At 55.9% G+C, this 18,009-nt stretch overlaps 1 protein-coding gene across 1 annotated transcript; it reads right to left on the reverse strand.

Moving 5' to 3' along the window:
• Positions 1-129: 129 nt before the first annotated feature.
• On the reverse strand, positions 130-16,906 carry ACOT11 (acyl-CoA thioesterase 11; the record flags this gene model as incomplete). Its single annotated transcript, XM_081086067.1, has 16 exons — positions 130-285; positions 1,102-1,228; positions 1,787-1,918; positions 4,020-4,153; positions 5,009-5,092; positions 5,437-5,503; positions 6,262-6,317; positions 7,612-7,756; positions 9,079-9,198; positions 9,726-9,882; positions 11,884-12,019; positions 12,687-12,785; positions 13,741-13,801; positions 15,496-15,565; positions 16,497-16,766; positions 16,843-16,906. The coding sequence occupies 16 exons, from the start codon at positions 16,904-16,906 to the stop codon at positions 130-132; spliced, it is 1,878 nt and encodes a 625-aa protein (XP_080942193.1).
• Between the last annotated feature and the right edge of the window lie 1,103 nt (positions 16,907-18,009).

Here is an 18,009-nt window from a genome sequence, read left to right on the forward strand (position 1 = left end):
CTGGACAGGAGGTCCCTGGGGCAGGCTTCCCGTGGGGGAGGAGGGAGAAATAAACGCCCTGCCTTCCTCAGCGCGCTGCACATGTGTCCTGGGCGGGGTGGTGTGGGCGTGTGGTAGCTGCTGCGGTGCCTAGAGGGTCTGGAGGCTGGGCGCCAGGTCATTTCGGTTGTCCAAAAGGAACTTCTCACAGGCCTTGAAGGTGTTGTAGAACTCCAAAGAGAGGCCGGCCACGTTGGTGGTCACATAATTGAGAAAGCCCGAGGTGGCCTGGTTGTAGTAGGACACCTGCAGGACAGGAAGCCACACTCAGGGGCGCTGGGCCTGAGCGGGAGGGCAGCAGCCTGGGGTCTTCAAAGGCTACGTGGCTGGCAGGCGTGGCCTCCTCAGGCAGTTCCCCTGGTCCCTCCCTCTGGGTACTGACAACCCTAGGGTCCCTGCCACCACACACTGTCCTGTCATCGGGTGGCTCCCTGCCAGCAGGGAAGCCCTGTGAGACAAGGAGCAGAGCCCAACACAGAATCCTGTTTCAGTGAAGGTCTATTAGGGTCTTAGAGACGAATGACAATTACGCCCAGAGATTATCCTGAGAAGCTCATCAGGGAAGTGTGTTACCGGGCAAGTCTCAGGGCCCCCCTCCCCCGGCCACCCCCACACACACCCCCACCCCCCACGGCTCTGGGCCAAGGAGGGCAGCTGCGCAGACCCTCCCTCCTCGCTCTCAGCCCCTCCCCCACATTTCCAACACCGACTGCCCTGCTGAGTCAGGTGGGCCCTGAGAACCAGAGAAAGCCTTCCCAGACAAGAAAGCATATGCTAAATGACCGTTAGATGAGAACCGGGGCTTCTGCCCTCAGCGGGCAGAGCTTTTCCCAAGACCCTGCAGGGGCCTCGGACTTTTCCGCACAGATTAGATTTTAATGAAGGCTCACTTCTAGCCCCTGACATGCTTAGGTCCGCGCCCCCCCCCCCCCCAAGCTGGAAGAGCCCACTGTCGCGCAAGGGGTGGGAGCCCACGGCTGACAACTGTGAGCCGGGCAGTGCTGAGCTCCGTGCATGTGGGTTGGGGTGGCTCGGGTGAGGGAAGGGGTCACTTGGCCTCACCTTGGTCATCTGGTCCCCTTCGCGCCAGACACAGAAGCCTGAGCATAGGGTCTCCCCACGCCTGTACTCTGGCATCTCGGGGTGGGTGGGCAGTGTAACTGACCGTAGTGCAATGACATAGGGGTCCCTGCAGTGAAGGGAGGGAGCACAGAAGAAGATGAGGGTTGTCTTGCCAGCCCAGGCTCTGGAACCCCCTCTGGCTCTGACCCAGCCTCTGGAGCTCCCCTAGGCACTGACACCAGAGTCTAAAGTCATGTAAACTCTTAGAGGGCCCATGTCTGGCTCTGGGCCAGGCTGGAGGGAGGCACCTGTACGTTAACAGCCCTGCATTTGCCAGGAGCCAGCGAGACTCAACTGCAGATTTTCTGGAAAAGCCCCTGAGGAAGCAGTGTGGGCTTTGGGATTTGTCCGCTTCCTCTTTCTGTGCCTGTCCAGCAGAAGTGAGCCGTCTGTCCGGCATCCTCACCAGGGCTGTCAGAGATGGCGGCCAAGGCAGTGCCTTGTGAGAAATGGCCTTGCCACCTCCGGGTCAGGGATTACCCTCCTTTAGAGGGAGCAACCAGAGGGGAGGGTGTTCCCTGTCCTCCATGGCAGCTCCGAAAAGCCAGGAGAAGGCAGAGAGCCGACTCTAGCTGATGTCCACTCCCTGTCCTGCCCACATCCCACCCAGCAGGCAGGCACCCACCCGTGGTCGCAAGGCTTCCGCCGAGAGGCCAGGATCACGAAGTCCTGGGGCTTGGGGTCAGTGCCGAGAGTGGGGCTGATGACATGGTAGATGGCATCGTCTTCATCCACCTGCTGCACTAGTTCCACATTCCTGTGAGGAGGCCCAGACCACAGGGCCCAAGAGGGTCACACCAGCTCCTTGTAGGAAAGCAGGTCTGGCCTCCCTGAGCCAATGCTTGGGGGACACTTCAGCCCCTACACACTCAGCAGGGCCCACAGGTGGGCAGAAAGGCCCGGCCAAGATGCATGCACGCAACACACGTATGCACACACATGTGGGTGCATGCATACACACGCACACAAATACACCTGCACAGACACAAACCTGTGGGCATAGCTGCATGCTCAGACACATGGATAGACACCTACCGTGCACACACAGACCCATGCGTGTCTGGACAGTCTGTGCAGGGCAGGTGCACGTGCTGACTCAGAGGTGTGCTGATTTCCTGGTTGTACTGAACATTTAGTGAGTACCCACTGTGTGCCAGGCACCACTCTAAGGGCTTCAGGTGTACCATGCATTTCAGCCCAGGTGGCAGGTACTCTTAGCAGCCCCTCTTCATAGGGGAAACAACCTGTCCACAGCCACAGAGCTAATAGAGAAGCAGAGCTGGAATGTGCCCAGCCATCGGGTGCCAGGCCTGTGCCCCTTAGCCTGGGTACACTGTACCCATGTGCCTGTACATACATGTAGGCTACCAAGGGTGGGGAATCTTTCTTCTGCCAAGGACCATGCGGATATTTATGACATCATTCACAAGCCACACAAAACTGTCAACTTAAAAATTAGCCTGCTCTATTTGGTCAGACATTTCATTAACTCACCCCTAATGCCTTGGCAGGGCCAGACCAAATAATTTCGTGGACCTTACACAGCCCACAGGCCCGATGTTCCCCACCCCTGGCTTATACCAACACATGCACACATACTCACACATATGCATGCACACACACACACACACACACACACACATGAGGACATACACAGAGGTACACATGACCATGTCCAAACCTGTCACCTCCCCTGCTCCTCTGCCCTCCACAGAGGCTGTCTCAGGAGCAGGGTGGGGAGAAGCAGTGTGGGGTTCTCTTTCCCCTCAAGCTACTTCCTCCAAATCCCATCAAACAGCGAGATCTGGCCTGGCCTTCAAGGCCCACCCCAGCCCACTTCCTACCATATAGCCAGCTTCCCCAGTGCCCACCAGCAAATCACCTCTCAGGCTTCTCGAACGGCACTGCCAGCAGGCCTCGGGTCACCTAGACCAGGGCTTTTTTTAAAGCAGCACCTCCCTTTTTGCAAAGAAATCTTAAGCAGAAAGCCCGTGTGTAAACAGCTGCAAGTGGACCTGCTCAAGTGAGGACACGTGGAGGTAGGAGGGAGAAGGCCAATTTATCAAAACTCAGATGGCCTGCTCACTGGATTTCTAGGAGCACAGGTCCTCCTTGTGGACAGACTCGGAAATAGAGGCTCCTCGTAAGAAGCCAGTGGAGAAATGATCAAAGAGGCGCCCCCCAAAGCAGGGTGTTGGCATAACAGACAATGATTTCACAGGCACTTGACAAAAACCACTTTCAATTTAACATTCATACTAAACACTGAAATCCTGGCTATTTATATCCATACCCAGATGTAGAGCTAACACACGGTAAATTCAGCAAATTGGCCACTCTACTAGTAGGCCTGAATCGGGGAGGGGGTCCCAGCCAGACTTTCAGCCTTCCATCCCCCACCCCAAGCAGTATCTGGAACTCTCTTGGGAACAGAAAACTCCACAGAACACAGATAGAAAATCACTGATCTATCCCTGAGGGTAAAGCTAAGACTCACCTCTGAAGCACACATATTAAGAGGAAGAAAACTAAGCCCAGGAATGAAATGGAAATGACTTGCCCAAGGTCACACAGCTATTGGACCAGAAACAGGACCAGGCCCTCAACTTCAATTCCAGGCTCAGTCCTTCTCTGAAGGCTCAGAATGACCCTGACCCTGACTCCCACCTAACCCATGACTACAGTCCCCTACCCCCTCCACCTCCACCCCAACTCCCCCCACCCCCACACCCCAAACACCATAAAGGCCAGCCGGGCTGAGCATAATAAGGAATAGCTCAGCCGAAGGACACCTGAGGACCTGCCCTCCCCACCAGGCCTGAGACGGAAACTGGCCCCACCTGGGCCCTGGCCCTCACCGGTAATGCTTGTCCCACTCAGGCCTCCGACGCAGGTCTGAGAGTAGCAGGAAGGCGTGGGCCGCATCCACATTCACCAACATCTCCATGTGGAAGGAGAGGTACTTGTCATCCTCCAGGGTGTACAGGCCGACCTGCGTGGGACAGAGGGTGGCCTCATTCGTGTATCCCCTCCCCAGACTATGCGGGGAGTGGGATGGGCTGACTGGGATGCTGGAGGCCAGGGCTAGAAGCTCAGCACTGCCTCTGACTTGCTGTGTGACTGCAATTAAGTGACTCAAGCTCTGTGAGCCTCAGTCACACCCCTATGAAAGTGGCTGTTGAGATAATTCAGCACAAGTGGACAGAAAGGTGTTTTAAGAAGCAGTGATTTGCCTGGCCAGCATGACTCAGTGGTTGAGCTTCAACCTATGAACCAGGAGGTCACGGTTCGATTCCCGGTCAGGCCACATGCCCAGGTTGCAGGCTTGACCCCCAGTGGGGGATGGGCAGGAGGCAGCCGATCAATGATTCTCTCTCATCATTGATGTTTCTATCTCTCTCTCCCTCTCCCTTCCTCTCTAAAATCAATAAATATTATATATATATATATATATATATATATATATATATATATATATTTTAAATCCCCTTCTGCCCTGGCCGGTGTTTCTCAGTGGTCAGTGTCGCCCTGCGAACCGTAGGGCCTTGGGTTCAATTCCCGGTCAAGGGCACATATCTCAGTTGTGGGTTCCCTCCCTGGCCCCAGTCCTAGCACGTCCAGGAGGCAACCAATTAGTGTGTCTCTCTAACATCGATGTTTCTCTCTCTCCCTCATTCCTTCCACTCTCTCTCAATGAAAAAAATATCCTCGGGCGAGGATTAACAAAAACAAAAAGCAAAAAAAGAAATGCCCTTCTGACAGGAGTGAGTTGAGAGACTTTCTGTGGCTTGCAGCCCGCCACCTCTGGCTGCTCAGAAGACAATGGTGGGTGGGTGCGGTCAGCTACCTGGTTGATCTCCGAGGACAGCGCCCAGTTGTCCTTGGCCGCGAGCATCTTCAGGGAGGAGATGTTGTTGTAGCTCAGATACACCTGGACAGGGCACACAGAGAAACCTCGCCTTCTCCCCTCCCGCAGGCTTGGTGCCGAGGCCATGCTGGGGCGGGGGAGGGGCAGGGGTGGTGAAGGAGGGTGGGCGCTGGGCTTTGGTGGTGAAGGAGGGTGGGCGCCAGACTCGACCAGCAACCCTGGACAAGCCACTCCTCCTCTCAGGGCCTCAGCTCCCTCCTGCCAAGCACGGACATCAGGAGAGCCCTTTGCTAACTGTATGCATCTTGAGGCATTAGCATCCTGTCCCCTTCAGGCCTACCTCCAACCCCACTCTGACAACGGGACGGGTGGGCCTGAGGACTCTCCCCTCAGAGCTGGGGCCTTACCTGGTTGCTAGGGTCCCAGGGCACAGAGAGAGGCATCTCCTCCTGCTTGCAGGACACAATGTACTTCCTGGGAGAGAGGAAAGGTGACAACCTTGATCCCTCGGGAGCCCATCTCTTTGAACAGGCTTCACCGCATGCCAACTGTGTGCCAGGCCCTGTGCTCAGCCCAGAGGGCAGGAGAGACCACTGTCTGGCCAGGAAGACGGGATGGGCACACAGAACACAGCAGCGAGAACATACAAACTCAGTCGGAGGTAGGACAGGACGAGGGGAGGGTGCCTAGTGAAGGCTCCGTGCCCCACACCCTGGCTGAGCTAAAGCGACTTCGCCACTGTGCCCCGGTGTCCTCATCTGTGAAATGGGATCTGCAGTCACCCCTGCCTCAGAGGCTCATCACAAGAACCGCCTTGGCATGTAAATGCTCCATAAACACACACTTTTCTTACTAACAACAAATGATGATACAGTGCTTCCTTGAGCCATCGCTTCTCCTCTCCGGGCCTTTCTTTCTTCATGTGCCAAATGGACATCAGAGTCCATGGAAGGAACAAAAGATTTTAAATTGGCCAGACCCGGCCAGGTTCAAATTCTCACTCTGCCCATCACTCCTGTGTGCCCGTGGCCACAATTCCTCTGTTCTCAGTGTCCTCGCCTGTACAATGGGCCAGTCAGACATGGGATGTGGAATGAGGTGGCACGGATGTAAAGGGCCCAGCTAGTGCCCAGCACAGGGGCCGCATCGAAGAAATGCAAGTCCCTGAGGCCGGGGAGCAGGTGGACAGCCCTGCACCCTGTGTCCCCTCCCACCACCCAGCCCCAACTTGCCTGTCCAGGCGGATCTTCCTCCTGGCACTGGCCTCTCGGTACCGCCGCTCACCGTCCTGGGGAGAGAAGCAGGGACAGACGATGGTACAGATGGGACAACAACTTGCCCCCCATCCCTGTTACTGTCTGACCACGGCCCCCCCTCCCAAGGGCCCAAGGAGGTCCTGCAGCCCTGAGGTGTTCTGGCCCCACCGGGGCAGCCAGAGTCAAAGCAACCTGAACAGGAACACGCCAGGTCACTGAGCCCCAGCTTCCCCTCAAGCTCTCCGAGTGGCCCTGGGAACCACTGCCCTCACCAGACCTCGGTTTCCCCCCCGGTAGAATGGGATCCCTAAGGGCACTTACAATGGTAATAAGAACACATATTTATTGAGCACTTACTACGTGCCAGGCATTCAGCTAAAGTGCTTTCCATGCAAAATTTCATTTAATCCTTACAGCAACCCTCTGAGGTTGGGACTAGTATAATCCCACTTTACAGAGGGGGAAATTGAGGCACAGAAAGATTAGGGGACTTGCCCAAGGACACAGGAACAAGCACTGACGGGCTGACTCAGAGCCTGACTCTTAACTTCTACTTCTAAGGTGTCCTCACTCGGGAGCATTAAACGGCAAAGGCCTGAAAGCATCTGGGGCCTGTGCACTGCATCGCCCATCTCCTAGGCTCCCACTCCTCCGCAGACCACCCACTCTCGGCTGGCCAATACCCAGCTACGAGCAGGGAATGCCACAGCCAGGCTCAGCCTTGTGAGGCAGGCAGGACAGGGACCTTCCCAGTGAGAGCTCACTCCCTGATCCTCCAGAGCAAGCCAGGCCTAGCCCAGTGGAGGCACAATGGAGCATGACCTGAAGGGACAGCCTTTGAATCCAGGCCCTGATTCTCCTTCCTGCCTCCTTGCTCTCCTGTCACCATCGTCATCACTGTCAGCACTTCCTGAATGTCTGCAGGCCTGACCCAGGCCCAGGGTCAATATCCCATAGACCCCACAGCCCCATGAGGACTGGAATGCAGGCGCACCGCTTTACGGGTGGGGACCCAGAGCTCACAGAGGCACCCACTAGAATGCAGCAGAGCTGGTTCCAACACATGTTGCCCCAAAGCCAGTGCTCTTCCAACGCTGTTAACACCCACGATGAGCCAGGCCCGCATGCACGGCCTGAATTCTTTCAGGCAGAACAAGGTTTCCACCTGGCACAAGGGGCATTTCCAGGGGCCACACAAGGGCACCCAGCAGATGGGCAAAGCGGGGCTTGTTGCTCTCGGGCCTATCAGGAGCTGGCAGGCACCCCCACCCTGGGCAGAGAGGGGAGAGGGAGCTGGGGGGAGGGCAGGGTGCTGCACCCACTCACCCCAGGCTGGGGCCGAATCCAGGGCAGCATCTGGGGCTGGTCATTTGGGTCCAGGACCACAAAGGTCATGAAGGCGCTGTTGATGTGCCGCCGATGGGCCTCGGCCTCCTGGCGGTAGGCCTCCACGCACACGCCCACCTCCATGCTGAGGGCGAGGGAGGGCTGCTCTCATGCTGGACAGACCTTCCCACGGCCTCGCCCCTCCCAACACACATGCACACGCACATGTGCAGGCACACACATGCACTCCTGCAGTTCCTCCTGGGTCAGAGCCCCTCTGGCAGGAAACCCAGAGCTGCTCCCTTTGGTCAGTGTCTGCAGAGCACCTACTGCGTGCTTGGCCCTATGCCAGTCACTGGGGACTCAGAAATGAATAAACCTGTCCGGTCCATGTTCTCATGGACTAATAGCTGGGGGTTGCAGCCACAAATATATACATATGATGATAGTATGTTATGAAACTATGTTATGGAAGAATACAGGCAAGGAGAGGGAGGTGCTGAGCCCAATTAGAAATAGTGTTCATTATACACCCAATCGTCAGCACTTTATAACAGCTCAGTGGCTGCTGTTTCTCTATATCTGACTGTCTTTAATAATTATAAAATAGCAGCCACCGCCATCCCCCTCAGTTAAGAAGGTCTTGACCCCATAATGTAGACATCATACAGAGGGGACACTAAGACCTAGAACAGGGCAGTAAGTAAAGTCACACAACAGTCAGGAGAGAACCTGGGCTAGAAACCAGGCCTCACAGCTTTCCCCCTGCATGGCAGCAGAATACGTGCTGGTCAGGCTGTGAATAATAATAATAATAATAATAATAATAATAATGATAATAGCATCAGCAGCAATGGCTAACCTTCGCTAAACATGTTCTGTGGCGTTCTAGTAACAGGTCATTGAATCCTTAAAACTATAAGATAGTTGTGGTGAGCCCCATTTTACATGAACTGAGGCTCAGAGAGGTTAAGTAACTTGCCCAAAGTCACACAGCTAGTAAGAGGTGAGCCAAACTTGAACCTAGGCAGCCTGGCTCCAGAGCCTTTGCTTTTATCGACTATACTATATGATCTTTGGAATCACCAAAAAAGATATTTAAAATAAGCTTTCATGGGCATAGATGTCAGGATTCATTTCAAAGGTAAGGGCTCTGGGGACTAAGTTTCGTTTTGGACAAAGGGTGGGAAAAGGTATGATGACAACAGAATACTGGCAAAAGGTGGCCCTGTGATCCACAGTGTGCAGGCCTGGAGGCAGGAGGCAGGGAGAGAGAGACAGAATGATCACGTGGTACTATCCGAGACAGCAGGAGACACAGGGCTGGGGCGCCCAGAGCAGGGAACATCAGAGCTGAATCTTGATGAAGGTGAAAGGACGGAGCAGGTTTGCAGTAGAGTCCGTTCTCAGGTCAGGAAGAGCCCTCAGCCCCCAGGAACCCCGATCCTGCCCATCCCAGCCCCTCACCTATGTTTGAAGGCGTTGTTCACAATGGCCTTGAGCACCAGGCGGTCCCCAACCTGGGAGGGTCCCCGGAAGTGAAACATCTCAATGGCCTTCAGCGTAGGGTGGGCACGACACAGCCGGCTGGAGGAGGCCAGGGGTTGGGGACAGGAGAAATGCCCCTAGTGCTTTAGCCACTGGCTTAAACCAGCCTCTACCCCTACCCCCGTCCCCAGACCTAGCCCAAACCACACGCACCACCTTCAGGCCCACCCACTCCACTCAGTGACAGCTCTGCCTAGAGGGACAGAACTGAGTCCCATTTCTGAGCTGCGAGTACTGAGGTCGATGTGCATGGCTAGGGAGCAGCTGAGTCTGCGGTGACAGAGGAAAGCCTAGGGCAGGGCTTGGGGCAATCCAACCAAGCCCTTCCAACCTTCGTATCTTAGCACCTGCTGTCCCTGCTACCTGGAAGTCCTCCCCTTACCCAAAGCTACTTGTCATTCAAAGCCCAGCTGAAGTGCTCTTCCTCCAGGAAGCCTTCCCGGACTATCCAGGCTCTGACTTTTCTCTGCGATCTTATTGCACTCATAGGGCACTGCTGATATATTGTGGCTAAGGGACGGAGGGGAGACAGGAAGGGAGGCACAAGCAGGACACTCTCCCCTCACCTGGCTGCAATGGTGGCCACATTCTCCATCCAGGCCATGATCTGGCCCCCAAAGGTATTGCCCTGGTGATTGGCGTGGGGAGGCAGAACCAGCTCCACACTCTCCACCCGCGTCTTCTCGGCTGGCACCACATGGCTGCAGTCTCTGCTCTCCAGATCTGACCAAGGAGGGGCAGAGGGAGGGAGGGGGGAGGTGAGAGGCTTTCCAAGGGCAGCCCAGGACCCCTCCACCACCTCTCTGCCCCACCCACCTTCTTTTATTTACTCAGCACCTAGTGTGCTGGACCTACACGAGAAATGGGGGGAAACTGGATGAGAGAGATGAGGCTGGCACCGAGCAAAGGGCAGAACACTAGCTTTGAGACAACACACACCTGGGTCTGCAACTCAGCTCCACCCCATACAGGCTGTATTTCCTTGGGCAAGTCAATGCCCTTTCTGAACCTCAATTTCCCACGTGTAAAGGGCAGACATCAAACTCAACCGGAAAGGACAGTGAAGATGAAATGCGATCTCCGCTCTAGAGTGCCTGGCGCCAAACTCAGGAGGCACGCTCTCAAGAAGGAGAGTTCTTCCCTCCCACTGCCTGGCATGCGCTGTGCCTCAGGGGCAATGGCATAGGATAGCCTCAGTAGGGGAGGCCAGAGAGGTCAGGGAATCGGATGCTGACGTGCCCACCCAACCCAAGGAAGCGCCATCTCCCAGGGAGAAAGACCTCACCGGGAAGGACCCATCAAATAGGCAACATTTTGCATGGCTTGCAGGCTGCTCAGATGCCACAGACACGGGTAGGGGAGGTTACAGGCCTGAGCCACGGTCTGGAGGCAGACAGTCACAGTCACGGGGAGAATCAGGCCTTGGCTCAGCTGGAGCAGAGGGCAAGTAAGGGACAGCGCCAGACGAGGCTGAGCGGTCAGCCAAGGGCCTGGAGGCCGGCTAGGGCATCTGGACTGACCCTTGGGCAGGAGGGATTTCGGAGGGCTGCAGTGGGATGGATGGCTCCAGGGGGCCTTGGCTACAGGAGGGAGAGCTGGACCTGCCCAGCTACAGCCCCCAGGCACAGAGTAAATAGGGTGCACGGAATTCGAAGCACAGCCAGCTGCTTCCACAGGGGGTGGCTAGTTCCGCCTGCACCCCTCCCCACTCTGGCAGCTGAACTATTTTCGACTTGTCCTAAAATTGCCTCCTTGAAGTTTCAAGGAAGGCTCCACATCCTAATGCTCTGCAGATCAGTGAGCAAATCCAAGGTCACCCCTCTGACCCTTTGCCCAGACTATGCCCTCCACCAGGAGTCTCTTTCCTTATCTCCCCCTGATAAGCCCTGCCAGTCCACAGGAGATGTGAGGCCCTGGTACAGAACAAGCTGCAAGATGCACTTGAAGGGGGAAGAAGCGAGATACAGAACAGTATGTACCGTGTCTTCCCGTTTAGGTAAAAAAGGGGGCAAAATTAGACACAGGGGGGAATGTGCAGGGAATGCTTCTGGAAAGATGCCCAAAAATGAGGCACAGGAGGTGCCTCCGGAGGGGACCTGGGTTCTGGGGTAGGCGGGTCTTGTTTTTATCTCTAGCTCTAGATCTATGCCTACACCGATGCCTACATCTATATCTACCTACCAATCTACCTACCTATATGCTTTTTAAAAATCCTAGAGTCATGCCCTAGCCAGTTTGGCTCAGTGGATAGAGGTAGGCCTGCGGACTGAAGGGTCCTGGGTTCAATTCCTGCCAAGGGCACATGCCCGGATTGCAGGCTCTGTCCCCAGTAGGGGGCATGCATTAGGCAGCTGATCAGTGATTCCTTCTCATCATTGATATTTCTCTCTCTCTTCCCTCCCCCATCCTCTCTGAAATCAATAAAAATATATTTTAAAAAAATCCTTGAGTCTTCAAGGCCAAGCTCAATACTGCCTTCCCAAATACCTTAAGTCCTAGAGACGCAAACACAGTTTGTGGCTAACAAAGCGTTTTCCTCTGGCTGCTGGGAGCTGGGCAAGAGGCACTCCCTTTTCCCTGAAGGAGGCCTTGAGGCAAGAGGGCCAGCCAGGCCTGCGGCCACCAGTGGGTAGACATCCCAAGGAAATGCCTCTCCTCCCTCTGCCCAGTGGGGCCCAGGGCACAAGGGGGGCACCTGCTGCCTCCCTGCCCCCAGCCTCTCACCATACTGAATGGCGCAGTTGGCCAGGAGGTCCTTGATGGTGTCCGCGTAGACCAGCCGCATGCGTCGGCGCTCGGCGGCCACACTGTGCTCAGTCTTTTCCTCCTCCGTGCGTGGCGAGATCTGCTTCAGCTTCACCTGTGGGCAGGGGTGGGGTTCCCTGAAATAGTGCCAGGGCCTGTCCCCGCAGCTGCCATCACACGCCCGGGGCTGCTGGATGGTTATAAGTCTTTGTCCCTCTTTGCCCACATTTTCCCGTCTCCATGTTGACTGATCCATCATCTTCATCCTCCAATAACCCTAGGCTCCCTTCTGGGGCAAAGGCACAGAGGATGGGGGTAGGGGTCACTGCAGGGCGTGAAAGAGGATGGTGAGACCTGAAGACTCCCCATGTGAGATGCACAGGGAGAGGTGGGGAAAGGAGAGAGGGAGGGCGCCTGGGGCCCGGTGGCAGCGAGGGATGGGCCTTCCTCTAGAACAGGGCTGGACAAACTTTTTGACTCGAGGGCCACAATGGGTTCTTAAACTGGACCGGAGGGCCGGAACAAAAGCATGGATGGAGTGTTTGTGTGAACTAATATAAATTCAAAGTAAACATCATTACATAAAAGGGTACGGTCTTTTTTTTTTTTTAGTTTTATTCATTTCAAATGGGCCAGATCCAGCCTGCGGGCCGTAGTTTGCCCACAGCTGCTCTAGGGGCTATGATTCCCTGCCACACCCCACCTCCACTCCCCTGCCTAACCCCAGCCTCACCACCCTGGTCCCGGCCCATCGTGACTGGCAGCCAGGTGTGGCCACCTACCTTGGAGAGCTCACGGTGGGCCACAAAGGTGGCCAAGGCCTTGCACACGCTCCACTGCTTCTCAGAGCAAGTGTCCTCGGAGGCCACCTGGATGCCCACCTGGAGGGGAAGAGTAGGAGGAGGAGTGAGGAAGGAAGACATAGAGCTCACAAACCCGAGGCCCACAGTCTAGTGACACAGGAAGTCCCCCTCTGCTATTCCAGTATCACCCACCAAGTCTAGGAGGCTAGGGACCTGGGGTAGGTTCTGATTCTGCCCCTGGTTCCCTGGGAAACTTTAGGCAAGTCACTTCCCTTCTCTGGGCCTCAGTTTCCTCATCTGTAAAGTGGGGATGACCAAACCCACCCTCGAAGGGCTATTGAGAGGATTAGCATGAGACTGTGTAAGTAAAGTGCTGGCTAAATTGAAAGGGCAGACATGTGAGGGTGCCCAGGGACCCTGTGCCTTTATGGGGTGCCGCTATCTCAGCCTCAGTAGTCCCTCAGCAACCACTGGGTGGAAGTTGTCTCCATCCTACGTCCATTGGTGGCAAATAGAGTCTCTTCCCCAGAGCTCACGAGCCTGTGCTTCACCACGAGTCCTTCTACAGCCCTGAGGCACAGAAGTCATGCTCCCACTTTACAGATGGGAAGACAGAGTCATGGCACGTAAGCTACAGGACTGAAGTCCAGTGCTATCCCGGCTCCAGCCCCACTGCCTCCAGGTGGCTGTCATCCTCAAATCTGCACAGCCACCAGGCTGCTGAAGACAGGGTCTGGGTCTCGGCGTGAAGACCAGGAGGCCAGAAGTTAAGTCCCACATTGGGATCTACGTGGCTGGGTGACCTGGTGCAAATCCCTTTCCCTCCCTGGGCCTCAGTTTCCCTTCTGTGTTATGGGGTGTTGAACCGGAAGATCCTTAGGCTCTGCCCAGCCCTGCCAGCTGGTCCAGATCTCTGCCGCCTCAAGCAGGGCTTTGCCAGTGTGAGTATGCCTGGGCTGGGGGCAGAGATGGAGAGGAGGCAGAAAACCCACCCAGCACCCACGCATCCCCAGGCAGCACCTGCCCCACACACCTCCATGCTGCTGTTGAAGGCCCGGTTCACCTTGGCCTTGATATTCACCACTTGTCCGACTCTGGGAGAGAAAAGCCGGAGGTGAGCCTTTCAGAGGGGGCAGAGGCGGGGAGCAGGGGCCCCAGACACTTGGGGAGCCTCTACTGAGGGGAGCTGTTAGGAGAATGTTACTTTACAGCGTGTATTCACATATGGATGTCAACCGAGTCCTCAAAGCAAGACAGCAAGATAGTGCTAGCACCCCTTTCCCAGGAGGCTGAGAGAAGGGGGATAATTGCATTTATCTGCCCCCTCCCCCACTCCTCCTTGTCCAGTGAAGGCTCAAGCTTCTTTTTGCTCCTGTTGACCGGTCCCCTCTCCAGGGAGCCCTCCCTGCACCCTGTCGCTCTGTAAGGTCCACCTTCCTAACACTTCTTCCAGCAGGTCGACCTCACAACCTATAAGCTCCACTGGGGCAAGGCTTGGCACAGGGCACCGGGCAGCTCCTCCACAATTAGTGGCCTACTAAATGAATCCGTTCCGCATTTATTGCATCCGTATCGGTTCATCAATTGTGACAAAGGTACCCCCACATGAATGTAAAATGTTAATGGAGGAACTGGATGTGGGGTATATGGGGACTCTCTGTACTATCTACAGCCAGAGTGTACATCAAAAACTAATCTACAATCGGCCTCCCTGCAGTCTAGGAGCTACTGGGCACCGGGACCTTTTGTACCACAAACCCAGCATGGGCCCTGGCCCAGAAAAGTGCCAGTAGTGATGAATGACTGAACAATGAGTACAGCAACTGGCTGAACTTCTTCCTTAACCACAGCACTCTGGGCACCAAGGAAGCCCTGAGAAAGCCCTTGGCACTCGATGTCCTAGGCCCGTGGTCGGCAAACTGCTGCTCGCGAGCCACCTGCGGCTCTTTGGCCCCTTCAGTGTGGCTCTTCCTAAGCCTTAGAAGTACCCTAATTAAGTTAATAACAATGTACCTACCTATATAGTTTAAGATTAAAAAATTTGGCTCTCAAAAGAAATTTCAATCATTGTACTGTTGATATTTGGCTCTGCTGACTAATGAGTTTGCCGACCACTGGCCTAGGCGATGGCGGAGAGTTCAGGAGCAGGCCCACAGGCCAGAGCACTGTCGCAGTCCCTACAGCCTGGCCTGAGCTGGGGGCCTGGTATGGCCCTTGGGTCCCAGCAAAGCTCTGCAGAAACAAAGCCCAACACAGTGTAATGAAGACTTTCTAACCAGTACAGCTCACTGTGAGGTAGTGAGCGCCTCGTCTCTGGAGGTATGTAAGCAGAGACTGAATGACCCAAGATTCTGGCTCAGGCTTTGCCAAGGTACCTTATCTAGGGACCCCCCCACCAACCAGCAACCCATGACCCACAGAGAATGTTCCAGTTCCAAAAGGCATTCATTGATTAAGTCTAATCCCTCCCATCTGCAGATAAGGAAACTGAGGCCCAGAGAAAATGTCTGACTTCCCCAAAGTCACATTGCACCCCATCCAACTCTAAACTTGAAGCAACTTCCTTGGCTCCACACTGGCTGAGGGCACCCACCCCACGGCAACTAGCAGCAAGCCAGCTCCCAGCCCAGCGCTGTCCAGAGACACTGCAGACGGGTCACTGCTTCTGGGGGGTTTCCCCCACTCCACCTGCCAAGGCTGGCAGGTTCCAGGCAGGAGAGGCAGGGGAGGGGTCCCCAGGCCTTGGTGGGGAGCCCAGAAGGACCTAGCGGCAGCTGGGGCCACTCACCTAATGGTGTGCTCAAAATAGATGTCATCCATGGAGGCCGTGACGCAGGGACAGCCAGCATGCCTCTCCGCTGGCACCGGGAGAAGAAAGCCGTGCGTTAGCTGCCTCCCATGTTACGCAGGCCTCTGATCAAATGTCAGACCCCCGAGCTCAGGCCGTGCCTCCTCACCCACAGCCTTCTTTATTTTTCCTCAAAGTTGCCGCCCCCTGCTTCATATATCGGAGTTTTGTCTGTCTAGTATCTCTCTCTTCTGTTCAACTGCAAGTTGCTTGAGGGCGAGGATGTTTGCCTGCCTAGCTCATAGGCGTATCCCAGTCCCAGAAGAGTGTCTGGCACATAGTAGACACTCAACAAGCAGCTATGGAATAAATGAATGGTCACACCATGCTATGCTAGCTCCCGGCCTTGTAAAGTGGCCTCAGGTCTGCCCAGTCTACTTCATGCATCTTTGTTTGCTGAGTCTTTCCTTCAGGACCCTGCTCACTGCCTTAGTCCCTCTAGAGTCCCTTCTCTGTCCCCAGGGCTGGGTCACGGCCTCTGGTCTGTCCTCCCTCCCCTTCCCAGTCCCCACAAAACAGTGCTGGAGCAGTTGGGTCACCTGTGTCCCCCCCCTCCCCTCCCCCCCCACCCCCATCAGACTGTGAGCTTCCTGTGGGTTGGAGAATACTGGGACATCAAAGGAATGACGAAAGGTCAACTCAACTCCTCAACTTAATGTAGGGAGCCCTTTAAGGCAGACAGCACGGTGCTTGCTCACAGCACTCCTGAGCCAGCCCCGGAGCAGCCGCGTTGAAGGCAGCGCTGTGTTGGAGCAGGGACCTAAGGGCACTGAGAACTGGGACCTCTGGGGAGAGGGTGGGCCAGAGCTGAGCATCAGGAAATTGGAGGGCACTGCAGGCAGGCCGGCTGGGATGAGGGACGAGTGGGGAACAGACGTCTCAGCATAAGTGAGGCCTCTCCCCCGGGGGTGGGCCAGGGGGTGGGAGGATGGCAGTCTCACCAGACAGGCAGGCCGTGGTGTCAATCCACTTGAGCAGCTGCCCGACGCTCAGCTCGCCACGCTGATTGGTGTGGCAGGGCAGCACCAGCTGGCTCATCTGCACCTCGGTGGGGTTCCGGTACTCCTCGCCATCCGCCATGGTCTTCTCTGTGCGGGAGGCTGACTTCCGGGACTGACGGCCCGAGAACACGGAGGCAAAGCCCTGGGGAACAGGTGGGACCAGAGAGTCAGCTCGCTGCAGGGTCCCCTGAGTCTGCCCCTCCCTGAGACCTGAGGGCGGGGGGGGGGAGAGGAGGGAGCGCCCCAGGGCCACCTCCCTCCAGACCCCAACTCCAAGAGTGGTCACCGCCCTCCAGCCCAGAGCTCAGACCCAGGATGTCACTCTGGCTCAGGTTCCTTTTGGCCAACATCTCCACGTTAACACGGCCTGGGGCCCGAGGAACGGGGAGGGGAGAAGGGAATCGTGCAGAGAACTCAGTTCTCCGAGCTTCAGTTTGAGGGTTTGCTTTTTACAGTTTTGCTTCTGATTGGCCTTGATGCCCGAAAGATGTCCCCTCTCTGTGCAGAGGCCCCGAGAGCCCCTCGCAGGCAAGCCTGGGGATTTGTTCCCAATGAAGTGCTTCAAGAAGCAGGTCCTATTTCAGCCCCCAAAGGCCCCTTCCCCGGGCTTCTCGCTCTGCAGTTGACACCTCTGCTGGGTGCTCATTTGTCTTTAGCACTTAGCTCTCCTGGCCGGGAGGGCTCTGGGCAGTGCCTGAGCAGCTGTGTGATCCAGGCAGCTGCCAGCTGGAGAACCAGCTGAGAAAATCCTCAAACTCATGAATTAGAGGTGGAGTTTCTGCCCAGAGCCCAGCTTTTCTTAGTCCCCGGGCAGAAGAGGTGGCGAGTGCAGTCCCTTGGATGGGGTGGGACGGAGGAGGTGGAGTCGACCCGCCATCCCTTCTCTCCCTAATCGGACTGTGAACAAGAGCCGGGCACACCTGCATGTGTGAGAAAACTGACAGGAGGGGCAGGAGGAGTTCCAGTTCTCATGGCCAATGCCAACGGCAGGGTAACAGTTGACGCCAACATATACATAGCACTTATTAGACATCAAGCGCGCTTCTAAGCACGTCCCTGTGCTAATTAAAGTGTACCCGCACAACAAAACTCTGAGGTAGGTTCAAGATTATCCTCACTTCACAGTGGGGGAAACTGAGGCCCAAGTAAGTGGCAAAGCTTAGCTGTGACCGCAGAGGTCTGGCTGCAGTCTGAGGCCCCACCCATCACCCTGCACTGCCTGCAGGGGCTCCTGGGCCCAGATGAGAAGGAAGCCAGAGCTCTGGGCCCGGATTCAGCAGCAAAGAGTGATACGACCCCGAGGCTGACCCTGCCACTGCTCAGATGGGGGCAGCGACATCTCAGGCCAGTGATGGCCCTCGTGCGGGGGGAGGGGCACTCCTTCGATAGTTGCCCCCATGAGGCTCTGTAGCTAATTCACTACATTCAAAACACACCGATGTGACTGAGTCAA

Source organism: Myotis nattereri (assembly GCF_964212035.1).
Source record: "Myotis nattereri genome assembly, chromosome: 3".
Classification (NCBI taxonomy): Eukaryota; Metazoa; Chordata; class Mammalia; order Chiroptera; family Vespertilionidae; genus Myotis; species Myotis nattereri.